Genomic DNA, 22,200 nt, shown 5'->3' with positions numbered 1-22,200 from the left:
TGATCTGATGAGGCCGTTTCTGATCTATCACGATCTTCTAGTATCTTTTTGAGAATTTTTGCTAATATCAAATATTATACATCTAAAACACAATTTGTCATGTTTTTCTACACAATATCCTCTTCCAATATATTTTTCAATACTGTTATTTCCCAGTTCTCTAGGATGAAAATCTTATCATCTTTAATCCCTCCTTGTTCATCCCTGAGTCTACTAAATGCCAAACTCTTAAAGGTCTTCCCTTGGATTAGCGAAGTGAAAAGAACATGAGATTTGGAGTGCTATAGGTCAATTCATTATTTCAAATTCTTCAACCCATTTTGCTTCAGTGCCCTTGCATTTAAAATGAAGAAAACAAATGTATCTGTTAGGGTTGCTCTGAAGACAAAAGAGCTATTGCATGTGAAGGGCCTAGTACACAGTAGGTGCTCAATAAATACCCATTGCACTTCCTGCCTTCTCTTTACTTGCCCTGTCACCTGTTTTATTCTTTTCTGATTCCACAGCTAACACCCTGGTCCAGGCACGTAAGCTAATGTAATTTTAACTTGCCTCTTGCATGTGTTTCTTGACTACCGACCATGTCAAGAAAGAAACATTACATAATATAGCTACTTTATACAGTTAAGGTTCTCAATTTTCTTTGTAAATTATAATCCTCTGTAATCCTAAACTTCATGCACCCATGTTTTCACCCTGTCAGCTCACGTAAAGATTGACACTTCGTATCCTTTCAGTTCAATGGCTCCAGCATTTCTTTAACACATGGAGACCCTTACCATTTGAACCAAATGTCAATATCCATCATGTCCCTCAAGTCATACAAACCATCATCATCTGTACCCATATTTTCTTTTTTCTCTCTTATTAAAATGGAGGAAGCATGTCTGTTTCTCTCAAAGGCAACACCTTCATGCATTCTGTGAATTCTCTGTCCTTTTACTTTCAAGACTTGGAATTATTTTCTTCTAATTTCTTTTCATTAGTGCACAAATGTGCTCTAATGTCATTGATCTTAAAACAAACAAAATATTTATCTTGACCTCAAACTTCTCTCTAGTTTGTCTCATTTCTCAGCCTTTCCTCACAGTATAACCTTTTAAGAAAGATGTGTATCTCCATTTTCTTTTCAATCTACTTCACTGGGTTTCCATGCTACTCCTCGTATCAGGGTCACTAATTACTTCCATATTAGCAAATACAATGGTCCCTCCTCTGTCATTTTAGTCAATCTCTTGGTTTGCCACTCCCTCTTCTTAGATCACTTTCTGTTCTTTTCTAGCTTTTAAGACAATACCTGATTTCCTCCTCCTATACCCACAGCAGTCCTTTCTCTCCTTGTTCTCTTTCTAAATCTCTCAGCAGGTCCTTATCTCTTATCTCTCAAATCCACACCCTTAGCAAATCCTATTAACTTTACCTACAAAACTTAGTTTGAAATGTTTCTCTTTTTCTTCACTTCTTTCAAACTAATTGAAGCTACTAACTTCTCACCTGAATAACTACCATAGCCTCTAATCTCCTCACCTTCACTCTCCACTAGTCACAATGTATTCCCACACTTCAGCCAGAGTGGTATTTTTTAAAATATACATTATTTCACATCACCTGTTTTCCTTAAAATCCATCAGTGGCCCCTCATCTCACTTAAAATATAAAATCTGAAGTTCTTCCCTGGCTTATTTGACCTTGCATTATTTAACCTCACTAAGTACCTACCTCTCCTCCTACATCTTGTACCCCTCTTCCCCTTACTCAATATACCTCCACCTTCTTTCTGTTCATTGAACATGCTACATTCATTCTTGCCTTAGAGTATTCCTTCTGCCTGGAATGCTCTTGTCAGAACTGCATAGTTGACTCCTCTCTGTCACCCAAAACACAACGTAATTCCTCTGCTTTATTTCCATCATGGCACTCGCTGTTACCTAACATTTTCTTTTAAAAATCACTTGCATTCTCTTTTTGCAGCAATGTAGATTTTGTGAAAATCAGAACTTGTAGGTCTTGCTCAATAATGTATCTCTGGTACCTAGTCTATATACATAATTGGTACTCAAGAAATGTTTGCTGGATGAATTAACAAATCAATGAATATATTTTGCCTAAAATGTGTTTTTTTATACCATTTCCAAAAATATTGGCAGTAAAAGTCAGCAAATGGGTTGCTTAATCAGATTTCAACAAGATTTGATATTGGGTAAAGGTAAGAAATAAATGATAGGATAAGTAAGACTTCAGTTGGAAGATTGTGAAACAGTTCAAAAAATGACTGGGCTACTATGGATGCCCGGGTTTCTCACTGATACATAAATAAGAGAAATTGATACCATAAACATTCAAACAGCAAAATATTTTAAACAAAAATAGAAAGCAGAGTATGATAACAATGATCTAAAATCTTTCACATATAAACTATGTTTTTTACAAATTTTTTCTTCATCTCACTGTCCCTTGAGCCCCTACAGAATCCATCTACATCTTTATTTACTGAAAAAAAAAGGTACACATTTGAATGCCAAAATAATTGTAATAAACTAACATATTTGGAGAAAGATGCTTCAGGCAAGAGATTAAACAAAGTCAAATTTTGATTACGTATGCATCACTCATGTGAAAGTGTCATTCTGGAGGTGGTTTTATATATTCAGATAAATTCCATACCTCTGGCACTGGAGGAGGGAGTGATGCACCATGAATATCTTTGAGGGAGTGATAGAATTAAAAAGGTCTTTTTCCCCCCTTTTATTTAAACCCAGGATCTTAGAAGAACCCTCCATAGATATATGTGAGGCTATTTATTCATGTAAAATGCCAAGGTTATGGATAATTCTTTGTGTCTGAAAGATAAATACTTAAGGAATTATTTGTTAACGTGCAGTTCAAAAACTGAGGCAACTTTATTAAACAAGTGGTGGTTTTCATGTTCGCCATTTGTAAATTTAGGCCATGTTTAATCTAGGGCAAGGCTTTTCATATTTCTCAATCATGACAATTGTTTAATCAGCAACTATAGTCATACAAGTAGTGCCTTCCATTTTGAAAGATTCCTTGGAGTAGAAGAAAAAAAGGATCAATTATCATCCAAGTTTTGATAAACTAAAGTTAGAATCATGAACTAGCATTTTGAAATTTGTATGCCCTAAGATATTTCTTCTGTGACTCCTTTGATCTCATTAGATTTCTCACAACATAAGCAAGTGCCCTTGATTTCAAAGGCCTCAGGAAAACATGCCCTCAGACTGCTGAATCCTGGTTAGAAAATATCAGTGAATAAAAAGAAAAAAAGAATCAATTAAATTGAAGATATATGATACGTAAAACATTGGAGGACACTGTTTTTTTGCTTGTCCAGCATCCACTCTCCTCTTTTTCCATTAGAACCTTGACCTTCCTTTCAAGGGCATCTCTCTTTGTATATTACTTGGGGAGGAATGTGGAATTTGTATCTTGGACAAGCATCATGATTACACGGGGGTGTTTGGAGGTTGCATTCCTCACAAGAGCAGCAGTGCGCGACCCATGCTGCTACCGTGCTGCGGATTCTGTGCAGCAATCCAGAGTTCTCTTGGTTCTTATCCTTTTCCCAGGTAAAGTTCTCCAGGCTCCTATTAAGTTAATGAGCCCCTGATATATTTCCAATAAATGTTCATCTTTACCTAAACTGGACAGTTGATTTTGTGGCCTATAATTCAAAAAACAAAAACAAAAACAAAACTGAGACAACTATAAATCCATATTCAAAGAAAATCCCCATCATTTGTTTACCAATTAAATTTTTTGTGTGTGACTGTACCACTGGATTTGTCTAAATTTCTATTAATGAAACAAATAAACTTTATCAAATATGTGCCCTTTCTTACCACACTAAGTCATTTCTGTTTACTCAAGAGTTATTTTTCATTTTACTGTTCTCATAGAGCTTTCAGATACTTTATGTCATTGGATCCTCACCACACTCCTCAGAAATGAACAAGAACAAATTTGTTTGCACCTACTGGGAATGAAGAAGCTAAGGTTCAAAGGGGTTAAATAATATGTCTGAAGGTACATAGCTAACTAGTATCAGAACTTGTGTTTAAGCCTAGGCCCACTTTCTCTAGACTTCTTTACATTGTTCCATTATTATGTGATAATAACCGGTGATTACAGTCACTATTCTGTTTGTCAGAACACTTTCTTCTATTGCTTATCATTGTTATCTATTTAAAAGGAATTTCAACTGAGTGAATCACAAAACATTAAGTTTGAAAGAAATTAAGTTTAGAGGATTTATTCCTCCTCCATCCCCATATATGTGAAAGTGCACTCCATGACATCCCTCTGTGGACTGTTTTAGAGTCAGAGAACACATTCCTTAATTTTCCTTAATTTGAGAAAATATTGTGACAGATTTACTTTATATGGTTAAAGTACATAATGGAAAACATTATGCTCAGTGAAAAAAAAGCCAGTCACCAAAGGCCCTATGTTGTATGATTACACTTAGATGAGATGTCCGAAATAGACACAACCCTAGAGTTGTGAGAGTAAAACAAAAAATGGAGACTGCAGGGTATTAGGTTGTGAATTATGGAGAAGCCACAAAAATTACCATACCTCATCTCAACTCCCAGAATCAGCATCAAAAATTAAACAAACAAACAACCATTAAATGAGAGAGTTTTATTTTCTGTGTCCTAGGTTGATATGCTCTAATTTTTCCTGTCCTTCCTCACCTCTGGCCACCATCAAAGGTCATACTCTTTGATAAAATAACTAACAAGTAGTAGTTGTAGCAATAACTATTTTATGTCTAAACTAACAGACATATCAGAGGAAGCTATCTATGCTGATGTTTTATTACGATGATTAAGTATTTAGGCAGTATCTTAATAGTGGTTAACACAACTGAAATGTACAAAAACTCGAGAGATGTAACTAAGTCTTAAATTTTGTTGGAAGGATCAAGTGGTGGTGGTAGTGGTGGCGGGTGTTGTTATTTCATAGAAGGTCAAAACTTCTTTGGTAAGGTGATGTCTGAACACAGACCTGAAGGAAATGAAGGCACAGGCCATGTGGAATGCTGGCAAAGGGAGGAGCAGGGGCCGTGTCTCTTAGCAGAGGGCTCCTTGGCTTTAACGTGCAGGCTCAGGACAAACAGCTCCAGCACAGTTGTCATAGCTCATTTGCCGGTCATTAACTTTGAGCTCTATTTTACCTGCTGGCTGCTGGCACAATTCAGGAGCATTTTTGTTGCTTGTTTATTTTCTGTAGAGTCAGTGAGGATTTTTGCTGTTCATGGCCCAGTGACTGGAGCCACGCCATGACAAAATTTCCATCCGTCTAAAATATCCCTCTTTGATAAATTCCTGACTGCTTCAGGTTGTAGGATCAATGTTTCAGCTGCACAGCCCTGCGTGAGTGACCAACGTGGAGCAGTGGGCACCAAGCAATGTTTTTTTGTAATTATTATTTTTTTTATCATTAAAAAACATTTTTTAATGTTTATTTATTTTTGAGAGAGAGAGAGAGAGAGAGAGAGAGAGAGAGAGAGCTGGGGAGAGGCAGAGAGAGAGGGAGACAGAGGATCCAAAGCAGGCTCTGCGCTGTCAACACTCAGCCCATGTGGGGCTCCAACTCTCCTACTGTGAGATCATGACCTGAGCCGAAGTCAGAGGTTCAACTGACTGAGTCGCCCAGGCACCCCCACAAAACAATGTTTTTTAATGTAGCCCTTGCCTGGTCCCTGGCTCCCAAGCATCTGTCTGTTTCCCTGGAGAAGCAACTGATAGATATGTGGGCATTTTTTCTAGGATCTGTCAGCTTACTGACAATATTGTATATTAGATGTATATTGTTAAGAGCTTACTTTCATTTTTATTATATACCTTTGGGAACTTGAATTTAAGCAACTGCTTCATTGAAAACAAAATACTGAGGTAGTTGGATACTGGAGCTCACCTTCATGTATATTATGGATTATAAAGCTCAAAACTGATGTATTTGTATTGGGAAAATAATTACACACTTAGATTACAGAAAAATAACACTTTTAGCAATTTGCCTGCATTTCACAAAGTGTCATATCTTATTTTTAAAAGTGGTATGTGGTATATCCATGCAAAGGGATACTATTTGGCAATAAAAAGGGATGAATTACTGGTACATGCTACAAGGTCAATGAAACTAGAAAACATTATGCTCAGTGAAAAAAGCCAGTCACAAAAGGCTCTTTGTTGTGTGATTACACTTAGATGAGATGTCCAAAATAGGCAAAACCATAAAGAGATTTCCAGGGACTAGGGGAAGCAAAGAATGAGGAGTGACTGCTAACAGGTAGAGTGTGTTTTGAGGGGATGATTAATATTTTCTAGGATTAGACAGTGGTGATGGTATTACAATTCTGCGAATATAATAAAAGCACTAAATTGTATATTTTGGGAAGGCGAATTTGATAGGTAGGTAAATTATATCTCAATAAAACTGCTTTTTTTTTTTAAGAGTGTAGGTTTACTGCTTACCTTTTCTTGTGAAAGAATGCCATTTATTCTGTGTTTATGAATGTTTTCCACTTTGGCTATGAAAGCATTCTTTTACAGTAAAATAATAAAAGTCTTGTATGAGACTTTAAAATGTTTATTTAGCAAGAAAGAGAATGTCAGTTGTCATGCTTTGCTGGATTTTGAAATCCAGAAGTGAGGAATCAACTGATGTGGGTCAGGCTGGGGAAACAGGCCGCATGGAGACATTGTCAATATGCCTCCAGATAATCAGCAAGGTTTAAGAATGTAAAGTTTAATATTCAAATGAATATTTGTTTCTTTGGTCTTCTTGCTAATTATTTTATAATAGTTGTATCATTAAATGTTGTATGATGATAACTGTTTTGTGACCTGAATGCTTTATGGCATTTTGATAGAAAGTTAGAACCTATCCTTTCTTATATTTAAATCTCATATTTTCTAAGTAAAATGCTCATGACCTTCAATTTCAAATGTCTTGGAAGACTGGAAATTTCCAGAATTAGCTTTGATAGTACTACACAATTAGGGCTATCCTTATCTTCTATTCATTATGAATCAATAGTTTTTTGTAAGCTATATAAACCTAGATCAAGATTAATTCAGATGTCATATTCCTCTTACCCATGGAGGTATTTATTTATTTATTTATTTATTCATTTATTTATTTATTTTTACCTACATGAGCATAATAAAATTTCCTTATTTTATCCTTGTACATACAGTTGCCATGACTACTGGGGGAAACCAAGGTTAAGTTCTAGGCAAGTCCTCTGGTAGTTTTGTACTATCATTTTGTTTTTAAAATTTTAATTATTTGTTTCTCAGCAATCAGGGACATGATCTCGTCTTCTAGTTCTAATTCTCAACTCTAGGTAGATGACTCTTAAATCCATCTCCAACTCTGACTTCTCTCCTGAGTTCTTTCACATTTTGTTTATTCCTCTGTGGAATATTTCCACACGGACAGATATTTGTTTAATTGATGTATCAATGTCTAAAGCCAAGCTAATAATTAGAATGTGTCCAGAATATTGCAACCAAGATGGTGAAGCATTTAGAAAGCATGTCTTTGAAAAATGTCAAAGAAATTTGGAAACTTGCCTTGGAAAAATAGAACTCTAAGGCAAAGCATATGAATGCCTTTCAGATATTTGAAGGCTCAAGCATAGTTCCTTGTCCAGAGAAGGCATACCTTAATAATCTTTGTATCACACCAAGTACCTCACCCAGTTTTAGATGGATGAATATGGGTAAACATCATTAACATATTGTTGAACATTCTAATAACCAGAACTTTCCAATAATACACTAATTTGCTTCTTAATTTAATGATTTCTTTCACTAATAGAAATGTTCATGAAGAGGTTGGATGAGTGTTGCAAGAACAACAAAAAGTTAACATTTCTGCACTGGGTGGAAAGTTAGACTAGTTGACTGTGGATACCTAAAGGGCAGTGCTTCCTTCCAACACTCACTGGACACCAAGAAAAACTTTTGTTCATTTGTGCACTGAACTTTTGACTTGCTGTTACTGCAGCATAACCTATTCTACCCTAATGAATACACAGTATATGGTAATAGTTTTCGACAGGAATCTAACATCCTATGTGGGCTAAGAGAAGTTAATTAACTTTCCTGGCCTGGATTTGCTTATTAGTAATAATTGAGGGCTAAATAAAATAATCTCCAAGGTTGCACCTACTTAAAAATAATACAACATTGTGATTCTGTGAATCAAAGAAATTTTCTGGGAAAACAGTGATGTTATCACAAACCTGCTGGTGCAGCTGGTAGAGTCAAAAACCTATCACCCATTGTAGTCAGGGAATTGTTTTCCTAGAAGCTGTCTTTGTAACTTTCAGGCAGAGATAAAGTCATGCCACAACAATGTTTGTTAGAGAGCCAATGCCCAGAACTACCTTGAGATGTTACAAAATCTTACTTTTCTTTTACTCAGGGTAATTAACATGGGAATTTTCCTTCATCTGTGAGAGGAGAATAATGAATACCGATTATTGAATATTTTTCTATTCAAGGTATTCCACATACATTATCTCACCAATACTCACCTATTTATCTACCTGTTATCTGTCATCTATCTCACTACTAGTAACCTCTATTATTTTCCCATTTTTGCTAAAGATGAAACTGAGACTCCCAGAAAATAAAGTATCTTCTCAACCAAAAAGCAGTGCTACGATCTAATCCCAGGTTTGTCTGGGTCCAAAGGTCAGGTTCTTAACCTGTAAAATATTTCAAGAGTAGGTTGTAAGTTTTAATATGAAGACAATTTTGTAGGTAGGGTGCTTCAGATTTAGTTCCATCCTCTTTTATATATGGTTAACTTGACCTCACCTACCAAAATCACTCTCTATATCTTTCAATTTTGGTCACATATTAACTTTTCCAAAATTATTATTTTCTTTTTTAGAGTTCTCCTTCAGTTTCAAGAAGTTTCTCAGCAGTTTTTCTCTTTATTGTTTTTTTTTTTTTTTTTTACTTTTGCCTTCCCATACTATTTTGTATATAATATACACCTGTTATGGTCTATCACTCTGTCTATAATTTTAAGTTCCTGGTTCAAAATAGCAAGCAAAACAGTACTAAATTATAAGCTGTGTGGGTTTTCTATCACTGTGTGAAAGACATGTCATTTTGTATTTTTACCTTTTACTACAGAAAATTAAGTAACACAGATTGAACTATTCTTAATCAAAAAACTTCCTGTTCTTTCACTTCTATTTTTGCATCTTTTCTGACAGTTTTGACTTATCTTTTTCTAATGTCATTAACATTGACACTGTTCTATACCTGTTGTATAACATCTTACAATAGAAATTCTTGGCCAGCTAGAAAATTCTCAGTATAAAATATCAGAAAGAAAAAAAATTAAACATTTGCAAAAGGTAATTCTTACCATAATGTAAAATCAAAAATACAAATAGCTATCTCATTTACTCAACAAATTTGAAGTCGCCATGGTAACAATGCCAAGGAAACACAAAGAAAACAATAAAATAAGATGGCAGACAAATAGGGTTTCATTTCATTTAACTTTGAAGATTAAACTCCCTAGAGACTCAATACTTTGTTTACAAATCCTGAAAAACTTTGTACATTGTCTGATTAACAGCAACTTTTCCTCACGAAGCAATGACTGCATAACATTTTGTTTGAAGTGTGCATTGTGGTAATCTCCCTAGAGTCCTTGCATCCCTTCCCTTTTTGCTTTGTGTTTCAGCCAGCAATCACAAATCCACAGAGGTGGCTCATCATTGTTTAACTCAATCAAAGTAATCTCATTTTTCTTGCCATAGTGGATTTCACAGCAAAGGGATTGGATCAGCAATGAACATGTAACACAGTTAAGGCCAATGAGACCTAAGAACAAATAAGGACTTTCTTGCTCTTCTCAGAAAGAGAGGGTTTTTATTTCTTAACTTCTTATTTTTCTAATATGCACAAATATATCCATGTACTATTATGATCATATCTCAATGTCAGATAATTTAGAACATATCTCAATATCAAATACATTAGAAGAAAGTAACACAGGACTATTTTAGCAACAACTTTGAATTTGGAAACTCAAAGAAACCTTGAGAGATTATGTGAAAAATATTTGAAATATATAAAGCATACCAACAATTTTTCCTCAATTCAATACACTGGGAAATTATATTGAGTCTTTGGTTCACTTGTATTATTATTTTTTGTTTATTTATTTATCTTGAGAGAGAAAGAGCACAAGAGGGTAAGTGGCAGAGACAGAGGGAAAGAGAGAGAGAATCCCAAGCAGGCTCTGCACCATTGGCTGCAGAGCCCAATGTGGGGCTCGAACTCATGAACTGTAAGATCATGACCTGAGCTAAAATCAAAAGCCAGACACTTAATCAACTTAGCCACCCAATTTATATGTATTGTTAATCCAAGCTCACTTAGGCTCCTAGTTACTTACCTGATATATAAGCTCTCCAGTGACATTATCTGCCTAATGCATCAAGTCAAACAATGCTGTGCAACTCTCAAGACCTTTCCTAATCTGGGTCTTCCCTGCTCTCTCTCTTCTACCTACATATTGTTGGCACTCCCTCACATGTAACTGCAGCTCTAGACTCATCACAGTTCTGCTGTTACTCTCGTCTCCCTCTCCATATATGCCATCTCAATTTTTGCATCTATACCTTTTGGTCAAGGCCTCTCACTCCACCTGCAAGGATGAAACTCGTCTACCACGGTATTTGGCTCCTTGGCTCTGATTACACGCTATCATGCTTTTGCTTCTAATGCTTCAGTTTTCTCTGTAACTAGGTTGTTAGATCCTTGAGAGTAAGGATTGAGATTTATGTCTCTTGTATCCCCCTATAGCCTCAAACACTGTGTAATAAGTAGAGACACTAAATAAATACTTGCTTGATTAATAAACCATGTTTTGGGGCACCTGGGTGGCTCAGTAGGAGAAACATCTGACTTCAGCTCAGGTCATGATCTCACGGTTTGTGAGTTCAAGCCCTGGAGCCTGCTTGGGATTCTCTCTCTCCCTCTTTCTCTCTGCCTCTCCCCCCCCCACCCCTTCTCAAAATAAATAAATAAACTTAAAAAAAAGTAAACCATGCTTTTACTATTTGTCTTATGGAAACTGTTGCATGGATCTAGAAAATGATTTTAAATAACTAGTTGGCTTAGGGGTGTCAAGATTTAACAAATAAAAATACAGGATGCCAAGATAAATAACCCTTTTTTTTGTATATCAAATGCAATATTTAGAGCATAATTATACCACAAATTTTCTGATTTTTAGTTAAAAATTCAAATTTCATGGGATGTCCTTTACTTAATCTGGCAATCTTATATTAGCCCACTCTAAAAAAACACTTGTACTTATTTTTCTAAATTCAAGCTAAATGTCACATTTATGAATCATTTAAACCTTACACAGTTTTGCTAATCAAGTTCTGTAATACATGAAGTTCTCTGCATTGTTTTACCTAGCGGCAACCACAAAGAGATTGAATATCCATTATGTGAAAGTCACCATGCATGCTCCTGTACAGGGAGACAAAAATGAATAAGGTGCCATCTCTGTTCTTAGGAAGTTCATATTCTTTGGGAGAAAAAGCTCAGCTCATGCCAGTCTCTATTCGATGTGCATGTACTTGCTAATCTATATAGTTAAAACTTCCTTTAGGACTGACCCACACCTCCTGACCAAAGATCCAAGACGACGCTATATACTTTGATTGTCAAAAATGAAGTATTTTGGTTTTGAAGTACACATTAAATAGTTCCTGTCTCTGAAGTATTATATAAATACCATAATTCATAATCCTAAGTGGAAACAACTAATCATAATTTGTTTTGATCAGCACATTATTCTCAGAATTTGATAATGAAGCTAGCTTTTATTATGGATGGTTCTTTTTCTGGTTTCTAGGTATTTAATATGCATTTTTTAAGCATAAGCAATGGAAATGTATTGCAAGACATTTTTTTGTTTCCCTTTGAGCCATGGTGTAAATCCTTCACAGATAAATGCCATACCAACTACTTAATATGAGTCACTTATTTAGATGATCATTAACATTCAATGATTTAGATTTTGAAACTCTCTGCTGTGCGGTTTTGGTCTGTGTTAGCTACTCTCTTATCATCCAATCTTTTCTGCGGTAGAGAACAAGGACATTTTCTTTGCATAGCATAATGTCATAATGGCAATGTGTATGTATGTGTGTGTGCACAAAGTTTGATATTAGTTAAAATTTTTAGCTACACTGTGCTTATACTTGTATGTCATATAAATCCAGTAATGTCTATAATAATCAAAGATTCAAAATTCCGGAAACAACAGCATGGTTTTCATAATAGTAGTGTGTGTGTGTGTGTGTGTGTGTGTGTGTGTGTGCGTGTGTGTGTGTAAAAGTATTTCCTAGACTTAGAACATACAATTCAAAGTTTTAAAACAATGTTACCTTAATATACAACATATAAATTATAGTTCTAGAATGGAGTGTCATGTTTTTCCTTTCTTTTCCAAACCTAATTATTGATCTCAATGCACCAATATTGATCTAAATGCATAATTCATAAAATGATGATTTCCATGGAGTTCAATTGGTTATAAGCATATCACGTGAAATGACAAATGGAGTGGTATTAAAAGGTAAAAAGAATATTGGGGAAAGTTATATCAGTTTGAACAATTTGTCAATTTTCCAGATAGAAGGCTATAGCTAACATCATTAGTGAAGTCTGTGAAATTATGAAATACTCATTTACAGTATATATACTTTAGGTTTTGTCAAAAATTACCTTAGGTAGTTCTTCAATTTGATTGGCATCTAGATAAAGCTCCTCTAATGTCCGCTCAAAGTTAAAGACCTCCTTTGGCACCTGCTGAAGGCTGCAGTGGGAGTAGTCTAAAACTGAGATGATTTCTTCTTCACCTCGGAAACATCGGCACGGCACCAGTCGGCCGATGATTTTCCGTTTGGTGGTCATCTCCAGGCACTGCACTAGAGAAAAAGAGAAAAACAATCTGCTTAATTGTCTACCTTTGAAGGGAATTCCTGTAATATTTAAAGCCTTAGAAATTTACTTTTAGTATAAATTTCATAATTATGTGATGCTTTAAAATTTATATAGAAAGTGCGCATTATATTATTAACACTTGAACAGCCCTGTATGGTATGTAAGCTATAGGTTTTATTCCCATTTAACGACAAAGAGATGGAATTCACAGAAGTTAAGAGATTTCCCATCATCACACAGCTTTGGAATGGCAGAATCTAGTCAGAACACAATCCTGACTCTGTGCAATGCAATCACCATACTTACATTCTCATTTGACACACGAATCTGTATTTTTTAATTTTATGCATATTACACTATAGAACACAAACATCTGTAATTTGTTGAAAAAAACTATATTTTTTCCATTTCCACCAAAATATTCAAGTTTCATTCCTAAGGTTTATGATAACCTCTTTTTTACCCACAAATTCATTCCATTAGTGAACATACATTTATTAAATAACCACTATGTTCCAGGCATTGATGTAGTTAGTTAGTGGGATAGAGTGATAAATTGAACAAAGTCCCTGTTTTCATGAAGCTTCTATTGTACTGGAACTACAGATTAGAGTTAGATTGGTTATTTGCTTCAGAATGAGAACCTAGCTTTATGAATCCTACGATTTCACTGGGAGAAAACAGGTTACAATCATGGCAGGAATTCCTGTAACATCTTTGTCTAGAATAAACTGGCCAAATGCCATAAAATCTTGCACAGGCCTGTGCCATTTATAACATGCCATTATAACACTTTATCAAATTTATTAACTTTCATGTCATTCTTCTAGAATGTAAGTCTCTTGAGAGTAGAACAGTGTTTTATTTGTTTTGTATTTGTCTTGATGCTTGACATATGGTAGATGAATTTATTCGATAATAAATGTAGAATAAACAAATGAATTCATGAATGAATAAATGAATATATTTAGGACCCCCCTCCCTCCCGCCCAACCACCATCAGCTATGGATAATTTGCTTGAAGCACTTCTCATTCTGACTAAAAGGTCACTATCTCTGTGAGTGTCTCTCCAGGAAGAATGATTACAGTCTTCCTCTGAGTTCTCAGAGCACTAATCATATTTCTTCCCAATTACATGTTCTATTTCCCCACTAGGTGAGTTCTCTGAGGAGAAGTTCTTGTCTTACTCATCTTTGAATTCACAGACACAGTACAGTTTGCCAGCTGCAGAGTAATACTAAATGAACATTAACTTGAAACATGCAAATTTTGGTTCATTTATTTGACTTACCAGCATAAGTTTATTGCTAGAAAGTAGTGATAGTTTATAAAAACAATATAGAATTTTGCTTTTTATTTATTTAAGTTTATTTATTTATTTTGAGAGACAGAGAAAGAGGCAGAGAGAGAGAGGGAGAGAGAGAATCCCAAGCAGACTCTGCCCTGTGGGCACAGAGTCCAATGTGGGGCTCAAACTCACGAACTGTGAGATCATGACCTGAGCCAAAGTTGGACACTTAGCCAACAATCACCCAGGTGCCCCAGAATTTTGCTTTTTAAATTGCTCACGTTAAATCCTATTTGGAGGAAAATGAGTAGAAAACATTTAGGAGATGTTGGACATTCAGCCCAAGTTTTAACTTATGAAATTAATGAAATGAAATTTAGGGGACAGGTTTATGAGTTAGAATTTACAGATGGTTATCTGCCTTTGGTATTGTGTAGAAGGCCAACTACAAACATTAAAAAAAAATGACCTTTCTTTTTTTTCCCAACATATGAAATTTATTGTCAAATTGGTTTCCATACAACACCCAATGCTCATCCCAAAAGGTGCCCTCCTCACTACCCATCACCCACCCTCCCCTCCCTCCCACCCCCCATCAACCCTCAGTTTGTTCTCAGGTTTTAAGAGTCTCTTATGCTTTGGCTCTCTCCCACTCTAACCTCTTTTTTTTTTTCTTCCCCTCCCCCATGGGTTTCTGTTAAGTTTCTCAGGATCCACATAAGAGTGAAAACATATGGTATCTGTCTTTCTCTGTATGGCTTATTTCACTTAGCATCACACTCTCCAGTTCCATCCACGTTGCTACAAAGGGCCATATTTCATTCTTTCTCATTGCCACGTAGTACTCCATTGTGTATATAAACCACAATTTCTTTATCCATTCATCAGTTGATGGACATTTAGGCTCTTTCCATAATTTGACTATTGTTGAGAGTGCTGCTATAAACATTGGGGTATAAGTGCCCCTATGCATCAGTACTCCTGTATCCCTTGGGTAAATTCCTAGCAGTGCTATAGCTGGGTCATAGGGTAGGTCTATTTTTAATTTTTTGAGGAACCTCCACACTGTTTTCCAGAGTGGCTGCACCAATTTGCATTCCCACCAACAGTGCAAGAGGGTTCCCATTTCTCCACATCCTCTCCAGCATCTATAGTCTCCTGATTTGTTCATTTTGGCCACTCTGACTGGCGTGAGGTGATATCTGAGTGTGGTTTTGATTTGTATTTCCCTGATGAGGAGCGACGTTGAGCATCTTTTCATGTGCCTGTTGGCCATCTGGATGTCTTCTTTAGAGAAGTGTCTATTCATGCTTTCTGCCCATTTCTTCACTGGATTATTTGTTTTTCGGGTGTGGAGTTTGGTGAGCTCTTTATAGATTTTGGATACTAGTCCTTTGTCCGATATGTCATTTGCAAATATCTTTTCCCATTCTGTTGGTTGCCTTTTAGTAAAAAATGACCTTTCTTCTTCATTACTTTCTATCTCTTGAACTCCTACATCTTACATTTCTAGGAACCTGAATCAGAAAGTTTTGTAACTGTTATTTTACTTGACACTTGAAATCCCTGATTGTCAGTTGGTGCCTTCCATGTCTCTACCTGGGCTTTAGCACATATTAAGCAGCCAGTAAATGCATCTAGTAAATATCTGACACATATTAGGCACCTAGTAAATGTTTGTTGAAGTTATTACAGTTATAAAGGTAAGTGATGATGGCTTAGACTATGAGAATGAAAGCAAGGATAGAGAGAAGTGACGGATTAGGAAGACATTTTGGAAACAGAATCCAATGTGTTGGTGATACATTAAATGAGAGATGGAAGGGGAGACTGTGGAGGGAGGGATGGAGAGGACTTGAAAGATTCCCAGATTTTTAATTTGAGTCACTAGTACTCACACCAACCACCCAGCTGTACTGTCATAGAGCTAACTCAGGGTATATATATGCCCTTGTCTGCCTCTCTGACCCACAGATGAATGTGGAATCAATTGTCCCTGCCTGTGTTGTCCAGTGACTTGCACTCACCCTATTGTGTTGAACCATGTGACTATGTCTTGATACTTGTCTGCTGTTGCCATGGCAAATTTTTTATTATAAACCAAGAGGAAAAAGAATATTCAGGCCTGAACCTAAACCATTTGGTCAGAGGATCCACTGTCCACCAAGACTTTAGGAACTCAGTTCACTAAGACTTCTTTCCCTTTCCCTTCCCCAAAATGGAGTCTCTGTTGGTCATCCTCTGTATCCCTTCTCTCATCCCCACAATGTACCGAAGTTTTCCCCTGGCCCAATTTCTCTCTTCTCTATTCCCTGTGCACATGGAGAATGTGCCTTATATCATGATCAAAAACTTCATTGAGCCTTGTCCTCTTCACTGAATGCTCTCTCAGTCTCAACTAAAACTTGGTTCACTTGAAGCCTTTAAAAGTAGAGCATGCTGACATTCTCATGCCTTAAATACTTCAGGGCTGGAAAGTGGAATTGCTTTCCCCCTTGCTCTCTAAAAATGATTACTTTTCTCACATCCTATAAAACCCCTGTTCCTTTGATAGTCTTATTACCTAGCAGTAACATCCTTCCTCTGTTCCTCATGCCATTCATTTACCATCTCTTGAACACTCCTCTTCACCCTTTGATGACTTTGGTATCTCATTACCTGGACTATTTCTTAATCATAACTGCTTCCATTCCTGATGTATACTCCCTATATCTAATAACTTTCAATTTTTTAGCTTTTCTTCATTCTAAATTTCTAAATAACTTGATTATAGTTTTCCTCCTTTATTTTTCAATACTGTTTTTTTTTTTTTAATGTTTATTTATTTTGAGAGAGAGTGAGAGAGTGAGAGAGCCTGAGCAGTGACTAGGGGAAGGGCAGAGAGAGAATCCAAGCAGACTCCATATTCTCAGTGCTGAGCCTGATGTGGGGCTCAATCCCACAAACCATGAGATCATGACCTGAGCTGAAATCAAGAGTCAGACCCTTAACTGACTGAGCCACTCAGCCACCCCTTGCAGGTTTCGAACATGTAATGTGCTGGTTTAACTTTCTTCTAATAAATTCCAACACACTTTTATTCTAACCAAGCAAAAATACAGAAATTTTGTTTCAAATCAGTAGGATTTATCTTATTATGACTATACACTATTGTAATTCAATCACAATTTAATTTTTTTTAATTTCCTTATTTTTTCCTTTGCTTGATTTTTCTGTGTACCTTTTATTAATTCGATTTTCTGACTATCTCCACTTAGTATAGTCAAATAAGTGTAATCTGTCATTTTTTCCTCTGAAATAATCCTCTTGTTTATTTTTATGTTTGTTTGTATTTTCTTGTTCCTATCTTGAATGTCTGTTTTTTTCTAGATCTGATATATATATTTTCCTGAAATGTCTCTTCACTATCATTCTGTGAATTTTCCATTTCTTTCTCATGTTATGTCTTCTATTTTCTGAATCCTGTTTCTTTTTTTCTTTCTGGATTTATTGGAATATAACTTCCAAAGCAGAACATAACGTCTAGTAACTTTCTGAGAAAGGATCTCAGGTAGATACATTTTTGAGAGCTTTGCATGTCTGAAAATGGTTTAACTTCACCAAAAACAATTGAAAGTTTGACAGGATATATATTTACAGGTCAGAAGTAATTTTCCTTCATAAATTTGAAGACATCTTTTTTATTTTACAGCTTTTAAAGTTGTTGCCCAAAAATCCAGTTCCATTACTATTCAAAATCCTGTTTTATACCCACCTTTCTCTTCCATGAGAACATTTTAGGATTTTTATCTTATCCTTAGTGTTTTGAAATTTCATGATAATGTGCTTTGATGTGTTTTTTAATCCACTGTACTGGGTACTTGACAGACCCTTTCACTTTGGAAGCACTTATCTTTTAATTCTGTTAAATTTTCTATTATTATTTAATTGTTAATTTTATCATCTTCTTTGTTTTTATTTTCTCTTTTTCTTCAATCTTGATCAGCTGGATGTAAGACCTATCTCCTAGATTTATCTTGTAATTCAATTATTTATTTTTTTTCTTTTGTAATTTCTTTGTCTTTGTCTTATTATTCTATTTTCTGAGAGATTTTTCTCAACTTTATCTTCTAAATGATCTTTTATCTGATGGCATAGTTTTACTGTCAAAAGTTATTTGTTGCTTCCTGAATGCTATTTTAACATAGTATCCTGTTTGTATTTCAGGGTGCAATATTGTTTTCATTTCTTTCAGAAGATATTAACTACAGACTTTTTGTCTTTGTCCCCTGCTTCTTATGTTATTTCTGAGTTCTATTTTTCTGTTTGTTTCTTTTGATCTGTGTCTTTTGTAATAGGGGTTTTCTATAAATATCTGGTGATTCGTGACTGTCCTTTAGTATCGAAGAGTGAAGCTCTAAGAAGTTAATTGGAAGTTTGGTATGCAGGATAGGTTTCACTGCAGGATGATCTGGCAGTAAGCCAAAGAATATTCTGGTCTTCTGTCTGGGACATAGTGATGTAGCTTTAAATAGAGAGTAGTTCAGTCAATTTTCCTATTTTCAGTACTAAGTATCTTCAGTTCCTTGCCTGGTATTTGCTATCTCCCAGACTCTAAGGAGGTCTATGCAGTAAATCAGTTTTCATATCCCTTTGTTGGTACTTTATATTGTAGCTAGTGTATTTTGTATGTAGATGATATTAACTACATCTTCTTTCACTTTTATCTCAAAATTTGTTGAAATTTTGTATTTCCTGATACCTTCTCTTCTATTTTCTCTGCCCTTGTGAGTATATGTATTTTAAATTTTCTTTTAGTTTAATGGAATAATTTGGGTTGTAAGACTAGATAAATAAGGATGGTGAGGGATTAACTTCCATGTTTAAAATAAAGTTTTATTTTAATCCTTTTCATACTTTTTTTTCCTTTTTTATCTAACCTATTAGGAGCACTGGGCAGGGAACTACATCCTTCTTTTGGGAATGCTCTCTTCCTTTGGCTCTCTTGACATCATTCTCTTCTGACATTTATCCTTCCACTTCGGTTCTTCCGTTTAAGTCTTTTGAGAAGGTGCCATCCTCTCTAACAAACCCTGAGATTTATAATATTAGATATGCCCCCACGTCCTCAGGCTTGGTACCCTTCTAACTGTAAAGAGATTTCTCCCTTTACAATCTCATTCACCTTTCTCAACTCTGACTTCATTTAACTTTGACAATAGGTGGCTGTGAAATTTCTTTTTATATCTACTCAGACTTATTTCCCTCATCATTTCCACTTTATATTTTAGGGGCATCTCAAACATAACATGTTCAAAATTGACATGATGCTCTTGAAAGGTATAGAGCCCATCATCACAGTCAAGAGCTTGGACGCTGGAGCCAAAACTCCCTGGCTGTGTGACGAGGCACATTATTTTATCCCTATGTTTAGTCCCTCATCAAATAACAGAGTGCATACAAAGCACTTAGAATTGTGTCTTCAGATTTTAAGCATTCACTAAGTGCTAGCAGTTACTGTTCTGCCTAAATCTCTTCCCCCTCCTGTGTTCTCTATCTCTGTGAGCAGCAATATGATTCACCCAGTGTTGCAAGATAGAAACCTTGGCATTGTTCTTGACTCCTCTAGTACCTACACTCCACATCTAACAATCACCAAGTAGTAATGATTAAATAGCCTACATATTTCTTCAATGAAGCCTATTTTTCTTCACTTGTGGTGCCCAGCAACCTAGCTCAGACTATTATCTCTTACATGTATACTTGTCTCTGTCTTTCTATTGTTCTCCCTCCACAGTACAGCAGGAGTGACCTTTATAAAACAAATATTATATCACCTTCTTGTTGCAAATACTTCACTGAGTCCTCTCTGCCCTCTAGGCAAAGTCAAAAATTTTTACTGGCCTGTTAAGAATAATATAGTCCTATAGGTCTAACTCCTACCTTCCACACTCAAACCTAGCCCCCTTGCAGCCTGACCAGGTTCCACTTTTTTGATTGTTTTCTGAGCTCTTTGCATTCACTATTTCTTTCACATTACTAAGACTAATTTTTTTTTTTTTTTTTTTTTTTTTTTTTTTTTTTAGCTAGGGCCTTCAGAAATAAGGCTGTCTCTATATAGAACAATTTCCCTTGCCTTTAAAAAAAATAATATTAAGGGAAAATAGCCTCTCTCTATTCATCAAGGCAGGCTATGACTTCTAAGAATATGTTCCAACTACATGCTGCAATTCCCTTTTCTCACACTTTAATAATTTAATCAATATTGATCGTGTTCACTAGATTAAAAGCTCTGTGAAGAGAGGTACCATGTTTTTAGTCTGTTCAACAAAGTATATTTCCAGTAACTTGTCTAGTATCTGGTTCAGAGTACTTTAAAAATATTACCATTATGGGGCGCCTGGGTGGCTCAGTAAGTTAAGCATCCAACTTCAGCTCAGGTCACGATCTAACAGTTTGTGGGTTCAAGCCCTGCATTGGGCTCTGTGCTGACAGATCAGAGGCTGAAGCCTGTTTCAGATTCTGTGTGTGTGTGTGTCTCTCTTTCTCTTTCTCTGCCCCTCCCCGGTTCATGCTCTGTCTCTCTCTCTCAAAAATAAATAAACCTTAAATTTTTTTTTTTAAATATTAACTATTAAATGAAAATTGGGGGCTAAACATGATTATATGACTTTTATTTGTACAGGTTTTTGAAATTTTCAAACCAGTTTACAATTTATCACCTTGGTTTTTTTCACAAGAAATAAGTATTCATATGTTATTTTCCTTATTTTATTTGTAATGTTTATTTATTTTCAAAAGAGAGAGACACACACACACACAGTGCGAATGAGGAAGGGGCAGAGAGAGAGGGAGACAGAATCCAAAGCAGGCCCCAGGCTCTGAGTTGTCAGGACAGAACCCGATTCAGGGCTTGAACCCACAAACTGTGAGATCATGACCTTAGCTGAAGTCGGACGCTTAACCAACTGAGCCACCCAGGCACCCCTTATTTTCCATACTTTAATCACAAACTGAAGTTAGTGAGTCTGTGATGTATATATCACACACAAAATAATTAGTATACCTGAAATTAGATCTCATATCTCCTTACTCTAAAGCCATTGATTTTTTTTTCCTTTAGCAGACTATGTATTACATTAGCAGTCATGTATAAAGATTAACATATAAGAATTTACTAAGACATTAATTTACCAGTAATTCTATCTCTCTCTTTCACACACACACACACACACACACACACACTTGACAGTGATTTACACATAGAATATTTCATAGGTACAATATCATTGTTACATAGGTACAAATAACATTGTTCTCCTAACTAGCAGTCAGTATTAAAGACTTCTTTGAATGTCAAAGGAAGGGGAATGTAGTAAGTTAGAATGGAGAAAGTGTTTCAAGAATTGAGAAGAGCACAAAACACAAGAAAGCACATACATGTTACATACATGATATTATACAGAAGTACATATTTGCTTTTCTCTGAAACACAACCAGTGCCCAGTATACCACAGAAGCTCCACATCCAATATTTGTACTTTAACTCAGAAGCAGTCTGACTTCCTTTGCACAGATCCTTAGCACATATCCAAAAAAAGTAATTCTTAGATTTTTTGTTTTTTCAAAGGGATTTAAAACTCAATCATATATATATATATATATATATACATATATATATATATACGTATATATATGTATATATATATATGTATATATGTATACGTATATATATATATGAATTGCTAAAGAAGATTTTTCTTCTTCCATACCACTGTGTAATCAATAGTCTCCCTTTCAAACACTCTCCCAAAGTCAAATGCATTTATACAGCAGGGCTTGCTAACCTGGACTAATACAGGTGAAGTAACAAAAAGACTTATCTTGCTACTTTCTTC

At 35.5% G+C, this 22,200-nt stretch overlaps 1 protein-coding gene across 1 annotated transcript in view; it reads right to left on the bottom strand.

Annotated features, from left to right (window-relative positions):
- Window positions 1–22,200, bottom strand: part of LRRC7 (leucine rich repeat containing 7) — a 556,339-nt gene that overhangs the window by 338,024 nt on the left and 196,115 nt on the right. Inside the window, exon 3 of the mRNA XM_042996209.1 lies at window positions 12,816–13,018. Within this exon, the coding sequence (XP_042852143.1) occupies window positions 12,816–13,018 (203 nt within the window). The remainder of the gene's footprint in view (window positions 1–12,815; window positions 13,019–22,200) is intronic.

This window comes from Panthera tigris, chromosome C1 (assembly GCF_018350195.1).
Source record: "Panthera tigris isolate Pti1 chromosome C1, P.tigris_Pti1_mat1.1, whole genome shotgun sequence".
Lineage (NCBI taxonomy): Eukaryota > Metazoa > Chordata > Mammalia > Carnivora > Felidae > Panthera > Panthera tigris.
This window is presented reverse-complemented; position numbering and strand designations above follow the sequence as displayed.